Raw genomic sequence first — 21,500 nt, 5'->3', positions numbered from 1 at the left:
CTGCCTGATAGAAAAAAACATCCTCTCCTGTTTATTGGCCGTTGACTAATGTAGGGCAGAATAACACTGGTTTGCCTCTTATTAGTGCTTGACTGGCGTTCCCACTTGGACTCTGGTGTTCTGTATGTGTGTGTGTATGTGTGTTCAGGGCGGTGTGTAATCAATGATCCTCCACACCATGGGTGAGGATTCCCCTTGTTGACGGGGCTTTTGACAGCAGCCTGTCACTCTGTGTATCTGTGTATTCTTAGCGTCCTAATCTTAACCCGTCCTTAAAAGTTCAACATGTGAATAGAACTACTACAGCTTGTGTTCCAGAGGTCCTGGGCAGTGAGGGCCGCGCCCCCTTTGTGTACAGTAGTACAAGCTGCCTCTGACAACACCCTATGTGAACCCAGAGTTGGCACAGAGCCGCCTGGGCGCTGTATAACATTCATCAGGGGTTTGACCTCTGACCTCGAAAAAAAAAAAAAAAGAGAAGCGAGTTGTTGCAGTGGTAGCCTGGCCATCTAACACCTCTGTGTTCGCATTCCACCAGCATCTGAGTTGGGGATGCTCTGCTCACAACGTTATGCATTGTTGTGTTAACGACCCCCCCCCCCCCCCCCCCCATTTGTGCGGACTGAGAAAGCAAACGGAGTGGGCGGGCGCTAGGAGCTAGGACCCAGGACTATGTGGATCTTCCGGCCTGGAAGGAGGAATTCCACACATGTGAGATTGAGGAAGGAGAGAATCCGTGGCATGAACGGGGTGCAAGAACCTACAGGCCAACGTCTTCATCCACGGGCAGCAGCATCCCTTGTTTACTTGTAGTGTTTTGCCAAGGAGAGATTGAATCCAAGCGATTTCCCTTTCCCAAAACGTCACTCTCCATTAAAATGAGCCTATACATCTTTTCTTGGCTAGTGGCTTGCTGAAATTGGGTCTTTTCTATAAAGTTACTGTGGTCAAAACAAACAAAATGGTCACTTGCTGCAAACAACAACATATACCCCCGACCCCACCCAGCCAGCCCCCTTATAAACAAACTTAGCAGTGTTGGTTTGACCTTGCTTTCACCCTCGCTGACAGAAAGCTTTTAAATAACAGAGAGACAAATGGGAAGGATAATCGTCATGGCATGGCTGGTGACTACTCCCCTCTCCCTGTCCAGGAGATGCGAAGGCATCTCCTGTGTGTGTGTGTGTGTGTGTGTGTGTGTGTGTGTGTGTGTGTGTGTGTGTGTGTGTGTGTGTGTGTGTGTGTGTGTGTGTGTGTGTGTGTGTGTGTGTGTGTGTGTGTGTGTGTGTATTGTTGTTGTTGGCGTGGCGGCCGTGAGTCCTAGACAACTCTCGCTCGTCCCCATAGGCTGATGGCTGGTGTCTCTCTCCCCTCTCCCACCCTGCTGCTCTCTGCAGTCTGGTAGCCCACCTGCTGGGTCGGCGCCTGCCCCCACTATGACCACAGACATCAAACATGTTCTGCGGGGGAGGGGGTGTGGGTTAAGGAAATACACTACAAGTTATCGTGCACATAAAGCACCGTTAGCCTAGCGCACTGGCTAGGCGCCGTATTATTTAGCTATTTGTTGGAACTGTAAAGGCGCTAAGTTGAAGCAAAGGCATAAGGGGTGTGTGTGTGTGTGTGTGTGTGTGTGTTTTGCATTCTAGCCTGGGGGTCACTAAGTGGGCCTATTTTGGCAACAGGCCAGGGCCAGCAAGCAGTCTGCATCAAATCTCGTCTGGACATACTGTGTGTTTCTACATGTAGCGTTAGTCGGCAGTTATATCTGATAAGAAGCCGTTTTGGGTTGGGGAGACTGAAGTATGGACAGTATGGATCCATATAAGACCTGATACTAGTAATCCAAGTAGTGGGTGTTGACCCAGCACTCTGTAGGTCATGTGTTCAGGGCTGCCAAGGAAACACCGGTCATCATAAATTGAAATACAAAATAAGGCCAATGATGTGAATTAGGCCCTCTAAAATGAGAACTGGGTTGTCAGCATGACTCAAAATAACCATCTGTCCATCAGGCAGGAGTTCAGTTGACAAATAGTAGCTTGCCATTTAAACCGAAAATGTGTGTGTGCGAAGTGTGGGGCTTGGCAAGTGCTATACAGAAAGACAGAACAAGTGTGGGCCGCTTTTTGGACAGGCGGGGAATGACCGGCTTTTTTTCCCTCTCTTTTCTCACCCCACCTGCCCCCATCCCCCCCCCCCCCCCCCCCCCCCCCATCCCCGTTCCCGTCCCTTACATCTTTTATTCTTCAGTTCTGGGACTGTTCTGTTTTTTTTTCTTTCCCGTTCTGTTTTTTTGAGTACCAATTTGGTGGCATTGGCGCCAATGTATTTCATCCCCCATGATTGGGAATCTGCTGTGAGCGTTTAGAGCGCACATGGCATAAGCTTGTGTCTTCAGACCTCCTGCTGTAACGCAGATGCTCTGTGAATTGCCTAATCAGGTCTGGTCGATTCGGTCCAAAAGAGTCAACTGCCACCGTCACACAAGCGACTTGGATGCAAATGCATCATCGCAGATGCCAAATGCAAATACACTGACCTTTCTATTATTGGATATGCTTACAGTATATAAACAAAGGAAGTGGTTCTTTTTGGCTGAATGTGAAAGCAAAATTCAGAGAGATGACACAAGCTTTTAATTCTGTGTGTGTGCAACTTTCTGGGGAGCTGCGGCAATGTGTGGTTCCTCTTAGCTCCAGTAAAGCTCGAGCCTTAAATAGTCTGCCATGCGCGTTAAGCCTTCCCACAAATATCTCCTCTATCACCCATTCATTTTTGTGAACGCACACGCGAGATTGTCTTGTTTGGTTCAGTTTCAGTCTACATAGGCTAGCTCCTTCCTTTTTGTTTTCAGTGTTCCAGTTGTGTACGAACCATTTCATGTGCATAATGTGTCATTGGATGTTCTCAGAAGTCCCATCCATGTTCGCCGTGCTGAGTCACACGCGTTGTGTAAGTCGACGCAGCGGCCGATTGGACAATGTGGTTGTCAGCCAACAGCTGCGCTCTTCATCCATCACTCTGCGTGTGAATGCTTTTGATTCAGCGCAGTCCCCCCCTGCGGTCCCCCCCCGCCCCCCCCCCCCCCGGGTGGAGGGGGGCAGGAAGGCTAGCAGGAGGGAGACGTCCTGGCAGGTACTTCAGTTGTCGTTCTCTCAAATTAGGGGGACGGAAGCCCAGGTCGGGCACGGAGGGCCCCGCTGTGCTACCGCTTGGCAGCAGGGCGTCCGGTCTCGGCACCCGCCAGCACTGTGCATAATTAGGCCCCGGTTCCCCTGACGGTAGCCAGCCATGTGCCAATCACCGCTGGGCAGGACGCCCCGACCAGACTAATCCCTGGGAGTACAGTCACACCTCCTAATAGGCCGCACTACGAACCAGTTTATCAGACACCGGGCGGCGGCGGCAGGCTCACCTGGATTCCTTGTTGCTTCTGCTCCAGTGCCAGGATTGGGAACGTTCAGCCTCATCATTTAGTCAATTAATCCACCGTCAATGTTGCAAAGTGCTCCCATTAATGTTGGTAATGTTGTTTTTTAGGTTTTTGCAATGCTGTTTATTCTGATTTGTCTGATTTTTTAAATTGACATTTGGAGAAATGCCACTAATTATGTGTTCACAAATTGATGGAGAATCATATTACCCCGGTCGGTGTACCGTTTGAGGACTGATTATCTGTTCTCGGTAATGTAATAATATGTAACAAAGTGTGGTGGCCATTTTTTCCGACCAGTGTCCCCTTTTTATTATGATCAAACTGCTTAATAGTTGGCCGGGTGCTGAAGAATACAACCTGGGTGTCTGCCCAAGTTACAAGGGTACTCGCGTAAACCCCTGCACAGACGACGCAGAAACCAAGGAATGCTGATATGCTTCCTCCTCTCTTATTGGCTGTGCTTTGTACAACACGGAATTACAGCCCCCCCAGAATCTCTTTCAAACTCCTGCCTCATCCCGCCGATATTCCCTCAGGGAAATTAGGGATTAACTGAGCCTTTCAAACAGGAATTCCTCATTCGGTTCCCATGAATGTGCCCCCCCGCTCCTCCTCCTCCCAAACCAAATCAACACTGTTTTGTCCGATGGCCTGCCGCGGCTCCTAAACCCCCCAGCCGCCCGCTCTGGCCCTGCTCAGCTGGGAGAAGTAAGAGGATGAGCTGGATTGCCGGGCTCTGACTCACGGCCGTCAGCGCCCTGAGCGTCAGGGTCCTCAGTGGGCGCCGTGGCGTGGAGCCTCATGCAGCCCCACTCCAGGGCTCTGTCGGGGGTGGGGGGTTGGGGGGGAAGCAGTGGAGCATCTTTAGCCCCCCCTCACCCCTCACCCCTCTCTCTTCCTCTCTCTCTTTCCCTCGTTCTCTCGGGAGGGAGAGAGAGAGAACGAGAGAGAGAAAGATTCTCTCTCTCGTTCTCTCTCTCTCTCCCCTCGTTCTCTCCCTCCCTCCCGTGTCTGTGTGAGCAGTGGAGCATCTTCCGCCCCCCTCACCCCTCACCCTTCGCTCTTCCTCTCTCTCGTTCTCTCGTTCTTTCTCTCATGTTCTCTCTCTCTCTTTCTCTCCCCCCTCGTTCTCTCCCTCCCTCCCGTGTCTGTGTGAGATGGCGGAGTGGTTTTTAAAGCCATTTCCTAAAATAGAGCCGTGAGTTATCTGTTGTCATTTCCTCCTCCGCCAGTGCCAAGAAGCACTATTGGTATTAGCTTTTTTTTTTTCTCTCATCAAGTTCACTTTTTCTCATGGTTCGCGTGGGCTGTGTGTTGAATAACAAGTTTTCTTAAAAGGATTGATGCCATTTGAATACCTTCAAAACGGTCCACGTTCTGTACTCGGGCCCCTGCCATGATTCCCCTTGATGGAGCGCCACGTTGGACGGAGCTGAAACGGCCTCTACTCGCGGCTCGTGGTTATGTTGATTCACTCATCATTTTTTATTTATATATTTATTCCACTTTAAGCCATTACATAACATGTATCTAGGACACCAAGCAGAGGTCCGTGTGTTTTTTTTTTAAATTTATTTCTTTTTTAATATAAAATACTAGTGATGTGCTCAACGGGGGCACGCGCGCGAAAAGAAACAACAACCCAAGTTCCCGCTCCCTCTGGGCGATACCGCCAGCTCTGTCAGGAGGAACCAATCGGCTGCCTTCTTAGAACCCTCCAAACCTGATAAGCCTCTACACACACACACACACACACACACACACACACACACACACACACACACACACACACACACACACACACACGACACCCCTTATCTCCGTCCCCAGTGTCTTCTGCGAGCACCCTATCACAACACCCGATACTTCCTTGTTGGCATTCCTCTGCTTCCGACGAACGCGGCGCCAGGATGAGTCACCCAGTAGGAGACTGGGGACTGGGACTGGGAGGCACACAGAAGGCCCGCCTTTGAGGAGCAGAGGAAGGAAATAAGCCGGTGATGATGACGAGGAGGAGGAGGAGCGTGCTGGTGCCATCGCCGTGCGTGTCTGCGCTATGTCAGGCCCATTGTTCCAGGGGCTGAGGCATCGAGGAGACGCTCATTTAATGAGATGGCTCTGACTGTGTAATTGCAGGCTGTTCCCGGGCGCCATTATGGTGTGAAAAAGAGAAGCCAGCCATGCTGAGGCCAAACTAAATATGAATATGCTTATGAGGGTCGAGGGGGGGATCCTCCCCCGCACTCCCCAAAGCCTCCCCGACGTGTCACGCTACGTTGGGCCGTGGCATAATGTGACCGCGCTGCTCGCTGTATGCAGTGTGTGTCATGTTTGCTGACGGCCTTTTGTTTTCCCGTCGCTTGTTCTGTGTGAAACGCATGCTCTCCTGCTCTGGCTGCCGGAGTAGTTTTTGGACCTTTTGTTGTACTTCTGGCTGACCTAGAATCGACGCAAAAGTCAGGGTTACTTTACAAGAACAATGACTGATTTTGTGTTTTTGTAGTTTCTATTCTAGTTTCTATTGGTCAACGTTCTTTAGGTATTAGTTCAAGAGCTACGTGGACTAAATTCAGGCTGCGGTCAGCGATCCACTGAAGGAAAGGTCCCTCGTTCATCATCCATGGTGGATCCCCCAGCCCTGTATGGCCGTGTGCTCTTCTGCAGTCTTCTGGCTCTTCAATGCACCACAGCTGCGATCCACTGGTCCTATGATTTATTTAGGATGCTCTAACTCAAGTCCTTTCAGTGTGTTTTCCTGGCTCTTGCTTCCTAAGCTAAGGCCGCTCCTTTTTAATTACTCTCTCTATCCCTTGCGCCTCAATTAGTTTTTCCTCCCTTGACTTTTGCTAGCATCCCCCCCCCCCCCTCATCCTATTGCTCTTTACAAATTAAAAAAAAACAAGCCGACTCCACAGCCTAGTTGAATGCCAGCACCGCTTGGCGACGGCTAGCAGCTGGCGTCTTCCTCTGTGAGACTGTGGTACATATGTATCAAAGAACAGCCACGGTTATATATAGGCTTAATGATGATTCAGCACATATGCAGGGTAGCCCCTGTTTTAATGAGACAGTACAATATCTGTATAAATATTATAAAATTCTGTATTAAGAAAATACAGGCGCCTTACGGTGGGGAGTTAGGTCTGCGCGGGCCTGTTTGGTGGTTTGTGTTCAGTGCCTTTGTACAGTGTCATGTCTCCGCTGCTCTGCCTGTGCCGGCTGAAGTAGTAAAACAGATATGTGTATTGATACAGTCACAAAGCAGAACCACATCTATTATCTTGAATACCAGGGCTACATGGGTGTCTGGGTCGACTGAGGTGATTGTTGTCAACAAGTAAAAAAAAAAGCTGCTGTTGTTGACTTCCCTCTGTCCGTGTTTGCTGCTGTTCCCTTCTTCCTCATTCCTCAGTCCCACAGACACGCACGCACGCACACACACACCTCTCTCTCTCTACCTGTGAGAACCATGGCAGGTGACAGCACTCATATGTTCCTTGGCTGAATGCCAGCTCCTTGAGAGATATTTAAACTTCACATAGCAATCAGCATAGTGTCGGCCACTCCTACCTTTATGAGCCTCGCCTGGCTGTCTCCCTGGCTGGCTGGCTGGCTGTCTGTCTGTCTGTCTGTCTGTCTGTCTGCCCGTGTGTCTATATCTCCCCCTCTCCATGACTGTCCCTTTTTTACTGCAGACGTGGCCATTGCTTGCCTGTGCAATATGCTCTGAAAATGTCCTTATTTGTCCTTGTGCTTCTCTGTTCCCCATCCACAGTATCTGGAGGGGTCCCAATGTGAACTGTGTGGACAGCACGGGATACACACCTCTCCACCACGCCGCTCTGAACGGACACAGGTACATCGTCGTCTCACACAGGGGGTCTGCGAGCTGGGGTCACAGTGGTCCCCTCACTCACAGGGGGATCCTCCTCTGTGGGAATGACATTGGGGTATTGGGAATGTGCGGGAATATAATGGAAATGTTTGTTTGCACGGGCTGGGTTACCATATCATATTCTGATAAATGATAGGCCTATATTGAGCAGGCAGGATTGCAAAAATATTGGAAATAAAACAATGGTGATATTAATTTCTAATGAACTCTTTACATTGTATTTACTGAACTATTTGCTATCGTCAAATGCTGTAAGACTACTTCAATGTAAAGCTTTCAAATGTCTCTTTTGCACACAATGTCCTCTCTAAGGAGGGTTGCCAACTAAATTCCCATTTAAGTGCATATGTTGCCTCATTAAATCTATTGTATATATATTGTATCTACAGACATCTAACGTCTCCTTCTGTTTTCAACGCTAACACTATGCTCGCTCCTTATATAGGGCATTAAGTGAAGTCCAGCCTCTCTATGTATTGTCCCACTGGGGTAATTAAGCTATTGATTGGCTTGCTGCTTGGCCATTGCTATTAATTTGTTTGCTCTACTGTCTTGAGAAGTCAGTTAAAGGGTAATAGAACGCTAGTTTTATTACCCTTTTTATAAAGACTACATATTCACTTTTTCCACATTTTTAGGCAATTTATTTATTAGGCAATTTATTTATTAGGCTGTCAATTCTGTCTAAACTTTGTTTTTGTTATCTCAGAGTACCTTTTTGAAAGTAAACGTGGGTTTACATTTTGCTATTCTGTGTTGATTATTGTAGAGGATTCTCCTGTTTGTACAGTTACCACAAGAAAAGCCTTCTGCAGCTTTCTGGGTTAGCCAATAGGATTACTCTAGGCTTGGCCTTCACGTGATTGGCTCACCTATTGTATTTTATTTTGTGACATCATCCGAGCCCTCACCCATGGATCATGCGTTGATTGGTTTGCTTGTGGCGCGACGCTGAGCTTTTGAAGCGCCTCGTACACAGTGCACAAACTGCACGTCCACACCAATGTTAAGGCCAAACGGCAACTATAAATGCCAAATGCTCACAAACACTGCCTCAAGGCCACTATAATGCCCACTTTAGTCTCCCCATACAGATCACGGAGGCTGACTCCACCACTGCCTCAACTCTAAAACCCCCCTTGACTGAAACCAAACATCACACCCACATCGCCCCTCTGCCTAACTGATCCATCTGCCCTGCTCTGTCTGCCTCTCTCTCTTTATTGCCATTGTTGTTTCGTCTGCCACTCTATCCATTACTTTGGTCTTTATCTGTGTTTATCGTTGCAGGGAATCTGAATGAAAAGCCTTTTGACTCTATCGAATAAACCTATTGTTATTCTGTCACCCCTCCGCCCACAGCGAGGTGGTGGAGGCGCTGCTCCGTAACGAGGCCTTCACCAACATCGCCGACAACAAGGGCTGCTACCCGCTGCACCTGGCCGCCTGGAAGGGGGACCAGCAGATCGTCAACCTGCTCATCCACCAGGGGCCCTCGCACCCCAAGCTCAACGAGCAGGTCTGCCACGCGCGGCCCCCGCCGCCACCGTGTGTGTGTGTGTGTGTGTGTGTGTGTGTGTGGGTGTGTGGGGGTATGTGTGGGTGTCCGTCTGTGTGTTTATCCTGTCGTCACATGCGCTCAGGAGGCATGCAACAGATAGTAGAGTCAAGGCTACATCAGTGATGACCAGATTGACCATAATAACTAGAATAACTAAATATGGTGTCCTATAGGTTATTATTGATTTTGGGTTGTCCTAAACATTTAAGTCGAATGTGTAGGATGGATTCATGCCATATCAGTTCCAGAGAGTAGAATATGTCAGTAGCCATAGTAAATTAAGTAGTTCTTAATGTGCATATTTCTTGTGATTATACGATCCCTTAATACTGCATGCACTTCAGCCCAACATATGGCTGGTATGGCTCTGGATATGGCTATAAGATATTCATGTAGCGCAGTGTCATGTCAGAAGGAAAGGAGAAGTTGGAGAAAGAGAGTGTGGCCCACATGCTGCATGGGCCTGCCTGCATCGTGGGTTTGGCCAGACTGATCTCGACTTTCTAATGATTAACTTGACTCTCATGCGAATGTGGATGTGATGCGTTTGTGTTTCCCTAACCATTTTAACACCGTTGTTTTTGTTGCTGTTATGATCAATTGTCCGGCTGCTTGCTGCCCAACCAGCCCAGCATCATCTTGTTAAGGATGGCGAGACATGACCCATGATGATGACATTGTCTGCCATCGATTTATGTTTGGCTGCCAAATTTGAAAAATGTGCAATTTGGCGGGTGATGTCGCATGACTATCGCATGGGTATCATCATGGGTCATTCCTCCCTGCCTGGTCATGACGTCAGTTTGATTATTAACCCATTTATTTCTATTATAGTTTGTTTTGATTGAGTTTGATTTAATTTTGCAACAATCATTCATTCATGCATTCATTCATGGCTTATCTTGACTGTGTAAGACAAAAAACTTTGTCTTATACCCTCTCTCCCCTCCCAACCTCCTCTTCCAGAGCTCTGTAGACCCTAGAGAGTCCAAACGATGCGGGCCCTTTGACCCCTATATTAATGCCAAGGTGTGTACACTGAGCTCCCAGCCGACCACTCCCCCTTTATTGTTTTACACGCTCCTCTTTCCGTTCCCGCTGGCCCCGGCTCCCGTCCCTGTCCCCGCCCCCCTCTCTGCTTACCATGCCTCGCTGCCTGGTCTGCTGCTGCTGCTGCTGCTGCTGCTGCTGATGCTTGCACTTGTCTCCTCTGCAGCAGAAACATGAGCCGCCCGGCCCTTTAAACGGCTCGTTATCACGCCAGTCAATCTGAGTATGTGGTGCTGAGACGTGTCGTACTGTCGAATGAACTTCCCAAAGCGGTGCGGTGAGCTGGGATATTTTGTGTGTGTGTGTGTGCGTGTGCGTGTGCGCGTGCCTGCGTACACCGTTGCGGTTGAGGAATCTTCTGTTTTGTGTTGCGGCCCTTGCCACCACTGTCCACTGTTGTTCCCACCGGTGCGTGTTGTGATGTTGCCCTGGCCGGCCCATCTCTGTGGGATCATCTGCCGGTGTGTGTGTGTGTGTGTGTGTGTGCAGACCCTCATTATCCGCCTCACGAGTCCATGAAAACAACGAGATCCCTTAGAAACACAACGGGATTCTTCTCCCCTCGCCCGACCTGTATGTATACGTACGTACGCACGCACGTGTGGGCACGGCGGCGGGCGTGTGCGTGAAACGGACTCCCTGTTGAAACAGTCCTCTTGACGTGTCCGCGGTGGTTATTTATACCCTTTCGCGGACGGTAAGGAAGAGCGTAGCTACGGGTGCGTCGTCACACGCGCACCCACGGCGTGCAGCCTCGGCGGTGGCGTTCAGCTGTGGCCTTGTTCTGCAGTGTAAACAGATAAGGGGTGAACCTTCATGTCTACGGTGTGTGCGTCAGCATTACACGGAGAAATCTGGACTGGTTTGGTGATCCGTCTCCCGGGAGTTGATGATGGGGGGGGGGGGGGGTCGTGTACCGCGGGGGTGATAAAAGAATAGGCTGTCTCTGAAGTTGTAACCTATTTTTTTTTACCGACGTGACAAATACTGTGTGAAGCGCCTCATTGCAGGGACTGTTGAGAAGAAACGGGGCCAAGTTGCAAATGCTTTTTTTTTTATTATTCTGGGGGAGACCGGTCTACAGACTGAATTATAGATGTCATATTATGAATAAATCAGATGCATGGATGCACTGGGATCTACTGGTACCACCACTGGTGCTGGGAGTTGCATCATAACGCTTAGAGTGTGTGTGAGTGTGAGGTGCATTCTGTCTTTTTCTCATTTAGTAGAGTGAGACATTGCAGAAGAAAAAGGGAAGGAGCATAGCTGTGTAAACATCTATCGGTGTGTGTGCACTTGTGTGGCCGACATTCAGCATCTCCCTCTCTGTGTTTATCCTTGTGAGTGTGCTTCGCCAAGGATGGGGGGGGAAAAGGAGGTGGGACGTCGTCATAGTAACCGTGTCACGGCTGATTGGTCGTGCCGTGGCATTGAGTGACCCAGTGGAGGGAGAGAGAGGGAGAAAGGGCGAGAGACAGAGGTGAGGTGGTGTGGGTTGGGGAGTGAGCTAGACGGACATGAAAAGGTAAAGTGGTGTGGTTGGGGGAGAGACGGGGAGCTCTGGATCCTAACTGGGCTACTGCATCCCCTGCAGGACGCTACCACGTCCCCTGGCCTGGTCCACTTCGGTCTCCGTCTGTGTGCGTGTGTGTGTGTCTGTGTGTGCGTGTGTATTCTAGTCCAGAGCCGTTCCACATCGAGGTCTGATCCTGACGAGCCTCTCCTCCAGTGGTGCTTTGATAATATAATAATGATGAAAACACAGTGAAACGGTGCTTCGGCGAGAGCAACCTTCGAGAACGTCTCCCCCAGTGTGTCTGCCCCACTTAGCTGAATAATGAATGAATATTTATCTACTGCCTAAATTAATTGGGTTGTAAATACAATTCCAGTGCTGGAGCTTTTATTTACTGAACATCATGTGCTCTTAATAAATCTATGGAAGGTTACCTTCCCTGTCTCGGGGAAGCACAAAACCCATCAGCAATGCCCTTTTTTTTTTTCCCACCTCTTTCCACGCTTGCAATATAGGTCACCTGTCTAATGCAATATCCCATTAGTTCACTGGGCCTGACCTCGGATCAGATGTTTGGGAAGTGCACATGTATGCGCCGACAGCATCATCATCACCTGCCCACGCATTCCACTGGCCTCCCATCCTCTGAATCAAGGCAATCGTAAGGAACGGGTCAAACATGATGTGGCCTTTAAAACGGAGGCTTCAGTTTTGATGGGTTTGCTGTTGCATAAGGGCAATGCATCCTATATATATATAGATGGAGAGTTGACCATAGGGTGAGCTGTCTGATGGCTTTAATTCCAGAGGCGTGACGTGGGTTAGGATGCAGTGGTTGGTGACGATGGTAATGTCTTCAGACTTCCCCCTCCCGTACAACCTCCATAGTGTGGTGCCCGCGGTCTCCTCCAGCCACCAAGCCTACACAGCATCAGCTTGCAGCCAGAGGATATTGCTGCATTACCCTGCTGTTGCCATTCACGACCGTTGATCCACACCAAAGATATCCAGCCAAACCTTGGGCTGAGGGAAATTACATTGTTGTTGTTTTGATGTGACACGTTTTGAAAAGGGCTAGCAGCACTGGACGTGTATTTATTTTGATCGGCGATAGCCAGGAGTGAACGATATTATCTGTGATTCAACGCTCAGATGAGGATGCTCAAGATGCGGCACCACCATCCCAAAAACAACCCCCTGTTTAAGAGGAACTTTGTGTAGCGAGTCTAAAATCCATCCCTCCACGATGTTGTCTGCAGAGAGATGCCTTTTGAAAGTGCTGTTCCAGTTGGATCTGTCTCAGATGCAGCGCGGCACGGAGATCAATAAAGAAGGAAGCGGTTTCAGACAAAAGTTTAGCCTTTTTCGGAGCGCGAGTCTCATTCTGTTACGGGAGGAGACATGAAAGGAGTCCTCCTCTTGAAGTGGGCCTACAGGGAGAGACCAGTGATGCGCACCAGTTAGTGTGCGGCTGTAGGCGCACGTATGACGTGATGCCCCGGCCGCGTTGCTATGCTATGTTTTTCTGCGGGTGACGTGAGACCGTGAAGGAGGGCCTGGAACATATTTAGCTCTGATAACAAGCTTCCCTGGCAGGTCCGTTGTGGATGTTATGGGAATACTTGGCCAACGGCAGGATTAAGCACAGCTCCTACTGATTAGGCTCGGGCGTGCAGCGTCGTCCTTGAGCGTTGTCAAAGAGTACATCTAGCAATGTTATTTATTGCCATAACCGGTTTTATAGTGGTAATGTATTATGGTTGGAACATGGGCCCATAAAAGGGTAAAATCTATAGGTGTGAAATGTACTAGGGGGAGAAAATGCGCTCTGTTTGAAAGCATACCTTAAATGACTATACTAACACACACATGCACGTACACATACACACACACTACTCCGTTGTACTGCTTTAGAACGGTGTTGTGAAGGGCCGTGGAAGGCCGTGCATATCGTGACGGATATCACCCCGAGTGTAGACAAGCAATTGGGCAGTTGTTAAAGGTGATAACTGCACAGACACTATCCTCCAGCATTAAGATCAAGCTGACCTTGGGACTGCGCGCTGTAACTTCAGTCGTGTCACAAGTGACTCTGGCAGCGAGGTGTGGGGAAGTGTGGAGAGGGACTCTGGGGCCGTGCTCATGTGCAGTGCAGCATAGGGTGTCTCTGTTTGGTGTGTGTGTGTGTGTGTGTGTGTGTGTGTGTGTGTGTGTGTGTGTGTGTGTGTGTGTGTGTGTGTGTGTGTGTGTGTGTGTGTGTGTGTGTGTGTGTGTGTGTGTGTGTGTGTGTGTGTGTAAGGTGGGGGGCAGGCAGAGGTATGGGCAACCCCCTCACAATCACCCACTCTGTCTCTCTGGGCTTAGGTCCCTCCCAACCATAGCACCCATAGGCACCACCCCAAGGGATACGGGTGACATAACCACAGCCTGCGTATCACGTGACAGAGGTCACCAGTCAGACCGTGTTACCGTCTCCCAGCGATGGGGTAGTGAGTCTTTTCTCTCTGTCTCTCTCTGTCTCACTCTCTGTCTCTTTCTCTCTGTCTCTCTCTCTGTGTGTCTCTCTCGCTGTGTCTCTGTTCCCTCTATGTGTCTCTGTCTCTCTCTCTCTCTCTCTCTCTCTCTCTCTCTCTCTCTCTCTCTCTCTGCCCCTCTCGTAGTGTTCTGCAGCATCGTAGTAATCCCCAGATGTTCCTAGTTAGCGCAGGACTTATCAATGGGAGCGAGAGCGGTGGAGACAGTAATCTCATGTTTAACATGCGCCAAGGTCTAAATCAGGCTGACGTTCTCATTGTTCATGGCTGATTTTTCCGAATTGAAAAGCTGTTTCTTTCTTGTGGGGGTGGGGGCAGCAAGCTCATACTGTCCAGGAAGTGGAGGCTGTGCATTGGGAACGCTAAACCCCATCTCCCAGCTAAGCTGCTGGGCACAGTTGTGCTTACTCACATTTCGAGCTCCGTTCTTGCAAACAGACAATGGTGTGCTGTATACGGACGGCTCCTCACGTGGGCCGCGAGCTGTTACTTGTGTTTCAGGTCAGATTAGGGTCTCTTTTTTTTTTTTTTCTCTTTTAAGCCTAAATCTGTTTACCGTCATCTTCCAGCCAGGAACAACCCCAGTCAAAACAAACCCTGATCAGATGGGTGTCATGCACTCACGCTGTGCAGATGTACTACATTGGTGCATTCAGAATGCTTTGTTCTGGCGTGCTGTTTTGAACAGCTAGCTGCTGTTTCTTCCTTCTGAGTAGAGGGTGATTAAGGCTTTCATTAATTATATTTATGGTGGCCACATGGTATGGCCCTAGAAGTGATGGGTGCCCCCTTGCATTACTGGAAAGGAATGTTCTTATTGTGTGTTTTTCACTGCTTTTACTCTAAATAAACAAAGTAAAGCAGTTGCTTTGTAAATTAGATATTTATACAGGATTTGTGCTCGGCCTCCTGGTCTGCATCATCACTCACAGAGGGGGCGTGCTAATCGCTGTGCAACGTCAAGGCGCTTGAGTCATCCTCAGAGAACTACGCTGCCTGCGTACGTCTGACCGTAAAGCGCATGACAAAGCATGGTGCAACGGCTCCCAGTGCAGACAGGAAGCACCCGGTCACCAACCACCGTACACCAAAAACACATCAAATAAAAGGCTTATTATTAAAACTGCAGTGAGAAGAAACCAGACAGGAAAAAATGTTCAAATTGCAATTTATCTAAAGATAAAGAAGATTAAATATCTAATGATATTAGAAATATAACTGGGGCATAGCATCTGGACGTTGTTTTCTTTTATTACAGACATCCTTGCAGTGAAGTTCCTGATTTGTTTTGTATTGCACATCGCGGCAAAGCCATACTCCCCTGGAAGAGGAAACCATGGGCTCAAAGGAGTGACGTGTATTATGGCAGAGCCTGTGGAAGGGATTATGAGGGCCCTCCATTAAATCGGCGCTTTGGTCGAATCATATACCATAGTAGGAGATTTATTTGGATTATAATTTGGTGGATTCACGTCTGGGAGAACGCCGCTGATGTAATGCCATGTGTGTGTGTGCGTGTGTGTGTGTGTGTGTGCATGTGTGTGCACGTGCGTGCATACTGGAACGGCAGCCATGCGTGAACATGCATCATTCATGGGTTAAAGATCCTGCCGTTCGTATGTGTACATCCATGTTTGCGTGTTGTGCACACATGCATGGCACGAGTCTTGGCCCTGTGATGTTCATGGTGCCCCTCAAATGGAGGACGATCCGACACAGCGTCGTTTGTTAAGTGGACAGAAGGGAACGGAAAGGGAGCACAGGGAAAGAAAGAAAAGAAAAGAGAGCAAGAACATTAATCCAGTAATGATACAACCCTCTTTACTTCATTACTAGTTAATTGAATAGGCTTTTATATAAATGATCCTTGCCCGATCCATGCTCATTAGGGGCTGTACCCTAGGATTTGTGTTGTAAATTAACTTCTAGACAAACTAGAGGCTTCTAGTTTGTACTCTAAGTACGAACATGCATTGCCTCACTGAGGACGCTTGGTTCATGCTTCCCATGGTGATCATGCTCTATTTAACCAAATACTTTGCTGTCAAAGAAGTGTCCTACAAGAAATCCTTGTTTTCTAGGCTAGCCTCCCCACCTGGCTCCTCTCTGCTCCATCTGAGACCGGCTCTACCAGTGGACTATGACCCTCATGATCTCTCCTTCCTTTTATTCTTGTCTTTCTCTCTCTTCGTGTCTCTCTCTCTCTCCCACACACTGGAGCCTGAGCTAGTACCTGGTCCCCATCTGGTGTGTGTGTGTGTGTGTGTGTGTGTGTGTGTGTGTGTGTGTGTGTGTGTGTGTGTGTGTGTGTGTGTGTGTGTGTGTGTGTGTGTGTGTGTGTGTGTGTGTGTGTGTGTGTGTGTGTGTGTGTGTGTGTGTGTGTGTGTGTGCGTGTGCCTTTACAGCTCTTAATAGAATGCTCACACCTGTCCAGAGTTGCCCTCGGATTCCCTCTGCATCACTTCCTGTCTCCCCGTGGCTGAATCACGGGCACAGCTGCCGTCTCTCTCCCCTGCGTACAGCAGCCACTTGACCTGGCACCGTCCGTCCGTCCGTCCATGCCCACCCTGGCACTCTCATGCCAGCTGTCGGACGTTTTTTAGCTAAGGGAAAGCAAGGTGTGTGTGTGTGTGTGTGTGTGTGTGTGTGTGTGTGTGTGTGTGTGTGTGTGTGTGTGTGTGTGTGTGTGTGTGTGTGTGTGTGTGTGTGTGTGTGTGTGTGTGTGTGTGTGTGTGTGTGTGTGAGTTGATGTTTGTTTGTGTGTAGAATGAGAGGCTTTCTTTCTCTCTTTGTTTCTCTCTTCCTCTCTTTGTTTCTCTCTTTCTCTCCCTCTCATTCATTCTTTTCTTGTGTTGTGTCTCTCTCTCCCAGTGTCTCTCCCACCACTCTGACATGTGTGGCTTTGCCATTTGCCAAAACTAGCGCTCTCTCTGCCACGCCCCTACTCCCAATGTTGTCAGTACAAAGGGTTTGGAGGCTTTCATTGACTTAATTATTCAAACCGCTGTCCAGATAGGTTTGGTTCTTTCAGAATGGAGGGTTGAAATGGCCGCATGGCATTATCAGCCGTAGTGCTAACCATGACCTGTAAAATATTGTTTTATTTTATTCGTTCCTCTGCAGTGTTACCAAAGGCAAAAATAGTATAGATTAAAAAGGGTTAATTCCACTCATTTTGAGTGCAGTATTGGCCTACTCATAATCTGACCTAAGAAGTCGGTATTGCAGGGTGTGCCCCCTGCTGGCAGGTTATGGTAATGACCCTAAAAAGATTATGCATAAAAAAATACAACTATACACTAATATAATGATGCTGTATTTATACCTAAGCTTTCCTTACATCTGTTTATTTCATCTTGGGTATTTTTGAGTATCGCCTTGCCTTAAATTCCCTTTCAAAGTCAAGCTGCATGATCTCACATAGGACACGCTCATATTCATTCAGGCCTCAGTATGAGTAAGCTATGTTTTTCTCAGTTTCCCACAGTGATGAGTAAATATTCCGATTGGCTTTCTGAACCTGTGTGGATGACGTAATGCTGTGATTGTGGTTCACAGTTGGGTCTGTCCATGTTGCATGTCTAATCCCGGGCCGTGTTGACTACGCTGCCCTCCTTTATCACAATGGGCTCTGATTTGATTGGTTAAGCGCCCAAGGGGAGTGTAGTAATAGCGGTAGCCTTCACTGGAATTATGACTCCATTACCCATAAACCCCGTGCCCACAATGTTCCCAAAACATGCATTTAAATATTCTGACAGGTCGTTGGGTCTTCTCCTTGAGTTTGACCGAGAAACGATACGACTGAATGAACGGATCTCTGCGAGCGTAGGTCTTTGCTCAAAGCTGCACTTAACACACGCTCAATACAACTGCTTCAAGAATACGTTGATTTAAAAAAAAAAAAATTTAAATTATGTCAGTGAAAAATGAGAGGCGAGTGAACCATGTGGTGTGATACCCGCAGCCCTGCTCTCAGAGGGGCTGCCAGCGCGGGGCGGTAGAGCCTCCTTTCAAGTTCCCTTTGATCCTCTGGCGAAGAGACACATGGCTGCTGACAGTCTGCCTGGACCCCTCGAACCGACGCAGGTCCCTGGTATCAAACCCCAAACCCCCCCCCCCCCCCCCCCCCCCCCCCCGGCGAACCCTCAATTCTGCTTCACCCCCCCCTCCGCCCCAGGCCTTGTGACGTATGCTGCGTCCTAATTGGGTGTCCCTCTGTGACCTTTAACTCGTTCGTGGTGTGGGCCCAGGGTACTGATTGGCTTATACACACACACACACACACACACACACACACACACACACACACACACACACACACACACACACACACACACACACACACACACACACACACACACACACACACACACACTCCCTGTCCGTCACTCCTGTGTTTTATCTTTTGTTTTTCATACTACATGCTTTCCCACCCCCCCCACCCCCCCGCCCGCTCCTCCGCCCTCACCAACCAAATACATTCACACACACACGCAATGTCTCACATACACACAAATTGTTTCACACACACACATGCGAATGCACAAGCACACACACACACACACACACTGTATAACGCACACACGAACGCACACACACACACACACACACGCACTGTATAACGCACACACACTGTCAAACGCTCACACACACGCGCACTTTAAACGCACAAACTGTCAAACACACACACACACACACACACACGTGCGCTTACATCTCTCTGCCCCCCCCCCCCCCCGCCCCCCCTCCCTCCACAGAACAACGACAATGAGACTCCCCTGCACTGCGCGGCGCAGTACGGCCACACGCAGGTGGCCCGGCTGCTGCTGGGAGGAGCTCACCGACCCCACCATGCGCAACAACAAGTTCGAGACGCCGCTGGACCTGGCGGCGCTGTACGGCCGGCTGGAGGTGGTGAAGCTGCTGCTCAGCGCCCACCCCAACCTGCTGGGCTGCAACACCAAGAAGCACACGCCGCTGCACCTGGCCTCGCGCAACGGACACCTGGGCTGTGGTCGAGGTGCTGCTGGACGCCGGCATGGACATCAACTACGAGGTGGGTGTGTGTGTGAGATGGGTGGGTGTGTGTGCAAGATTTACTAAAGGGAACAATGGATTGGAAGTGCAGGGGTAGGAGATTGCTGCTGGTAATGCTTTGCATAGTGTGAGACTTGTGTGTGTGCTTGTGCATGTATTTCTATGCACCCGTATAGAGGACCGTATAGAGTGTGTGTGTACAGGAATACAATGAACCCCATGTATGCCTTCTGCTACCGACTTATAAATGAAAGCGCTCATCTTATGAAGCCACAAACTCTATAAACTACAGAGTCATTAGTATTACACTGTGTCTGTCCTCCTACTGGAGCTTTCACCCCATCTCCTACCCCATTGCACCCTAAACGTTGCCACCCATCAGTCAGCAGCACACCCCCCCCCCATCACCCACCTCCTCTCTCCTCCCTTCAGAGGAGCGGAGAGAGAGAGAGACGCGGTCTGAGCGAGGCCCTCAGGCCGGGCTCCACGCAGGGCCTCCATTACCGGGGCCCCCGGGTGTGGGCAGGCAGTCTGCCGGGGGTCCTCAACCATGTAATTGTCCAGAATGATGGTGGAGGGGCTCAGGGAGACATCCATTTCACAGTACACCGTTCAGGCACTTCACGCGTTGTACACACTGGCGGTCGTAGCACGAGTCAAGTGGACAACTCATTTCCAATGCAATGCTAACGCAGTGAAGGCTTACGACCTTGTACTGCAGAAGGTTTTTGCGTTGCGTCTAGAGCCCCGACCACAAGTAGTCCAACACACGCATCAAAATGTATCTCAAACGCGTGCGGTAAACTGGACCACGGCAGGACGTATTTTGTAGCTTTGCGGCGCAAACCAGTGCTGAGTTACGTAAAATAAATATGGGTTAACTTTCTGCGCATGTAGACCTCCTCCGTACTGGATTTTTTTGGGGTGGGGAATGGATGCCGGGGCGAGGGGTTAATTGAGATCTAAGAAGTCTACCTGGAGACTTGAGTGGAGAGTGATTCAAGCTTGTACAGATGGATCAGGTGGATGGTACAGGCGGATCTGAAACATGGATTCCGAAGATCTCTCGCGCTGTGCTTACCCTATATGCTCCTCACAATAACCCATAATCAGTAGTTAACACAAACTCCCTCAATGTGTGCGTGCGTGCGTGCGTGTGTGTGCATGCAGACGGAGAGGGGCAGTGCCCTCCACGAAGCGGCTCTCTACGGGAAGGCGGACGTGGTGCAGAGGCTCCTCGGTGCAGGTAGGTCATTCCCCACCCCCCCCCCCCCCCCTTCCTTCACCAAGCAGAAACCTAAACCCTGACACCCAGTGTACACACAGGCCACTCTGTATCTAAGCTACAGTAGCATTATATATATATTTTTTTTTTACAGGCCACTTTTCCCTGTCTCACCTCAAACATCACAGAAATATTAACAAAAGTGTGTTGACGTGTGTGTGTGTGCGTGTTGTTGACTCTGCTGTCGTCTGTCGCCTTGCCCGGGGTCAGGGATCGAAGCCAACATCACGGACATCAGGGGTCTGACGGCGCTGGACACCGTCAGAGAAATGCCCTCGCAGAAGAGCAGGGAGATCGCCTCTCTCATACACGGTGAGGTGCTATGGCAACTGGAAGGTTGCTAGTTTGATTTCCGGCTCCTCCTCGCAAGTGTTGAAGTGTCCCAGAGCAAGACGCCCCAACTGCCCTGCCTCGCATGGTGGATGGATTATTATGAATGGGTGAATGTGTGGCAGTAACGCTCAAGCGCTTTTAGTGGCCACAGGTCACAGGCCGCTTCACAAAGGCGGTCCATTCACCTGCCAACCAGTGTCAGGCTGCGGGGAGGTGGACATGCGCTGTAGTTTCAGAGTGAGAGAGTATTTTTAAAGGTTAAGTAAACAGGAAGGAAACTCCCTGTTCTGGCAGAGGGATCTGCCTACGAGTTGTAAAAAAAAAAGGCAATATCAGCAGTCCGCCAGGCGTCAAGGGTTAAGAACAAAACAGACACATTGGCTTCCATAGGGGCGAGTTTTAAAACGTTGTCAAAACCCACTTCCCACTCGCTATAGCGCTGTGAGCAGTTCATGTTCCAGAGAACATCCCCCGGTCAACAAAGTTCAGCATTTTAGAAAATAAAACACTTGGTAAGATTCAACAGGAATCATTGTCAACGGGAAGAAGTGATTTGGGGTTAAGTTACCGTGACCGTTTCCTCACGGCGTCTTTTGCTTGTGCTGCAGGTCACATGGCTGGAAAACCTCCTGACCTCGACCTCCCTCCCCCGCCAATCCCCCCCCCCCAGGAGAGCCCCAGTCTCAGGAGGATAGGTAAGGCTCCGCACCACCACACGGTCTCCCTCCCCCCCACCCACCCTCCCCACACCCCCTCCCCACACCCCCAGGAGAGCCCCAGTCCCAGGAGGATAGGTAAGGCTCCGCACCACCACACGGTCTCTCTGCCCCGGGGGCAGGACTGC

At 49.7% G+C, this 21,500-nt stretch overlaps 1 protein-coding gene across 1 annotated transcript in view; it reads left to right on the top strand.

Annotated features, from left to right (window-relative positions):
- The window catches only part of anks1aa (ankyrin repeat and sterile alpha motif domain containing 1Aa), a 64,322-nt gene that overhangs the window by 3,700 nt on the left and 39,122 nt on the right, over positions 1–21,500 (top strand). Inside the window, 9 exon segments of the mRNA XM_084480038.1 lie at positions 7,215–7,295; positions 8,697–8,853; positions 9,862–9,924; positions 18,759–18,830; positions 18,832–19,011; positions 19,013–19,057; positions 20,209–20,284; positions 20,534–20,635; positions 21,265–21,351. Of these exon segments, the coding sequence (XP_084336164.1) occupies positions 7,215–7,295; positions 8,697–8,853; positions 9,862–9,924; positions 18,759–18,830; positions 18,832–19,011; positions 19,013–19,057; positions 20,209–20,284; positions 20,534–20,635; positions 21,265–21,351 (863 nt within the window).

Source organism: Micromesistius poutassou (assembly GCF_964030765.1).
Source record: "Micromesistius poutassou genome assembly, chromosome: 15".
NCBI classification, from domain to species: Eukaryota; Metazoa; Chordata; class Actinopteri; order Gadiformes; family Gadidae; genus Micromesistius; species Micromesistius poutassou.
Note: the sequence above shows the minus strand (reverse complement) of the source record. Positions and strands in the feature narration are given on the sequence as shown.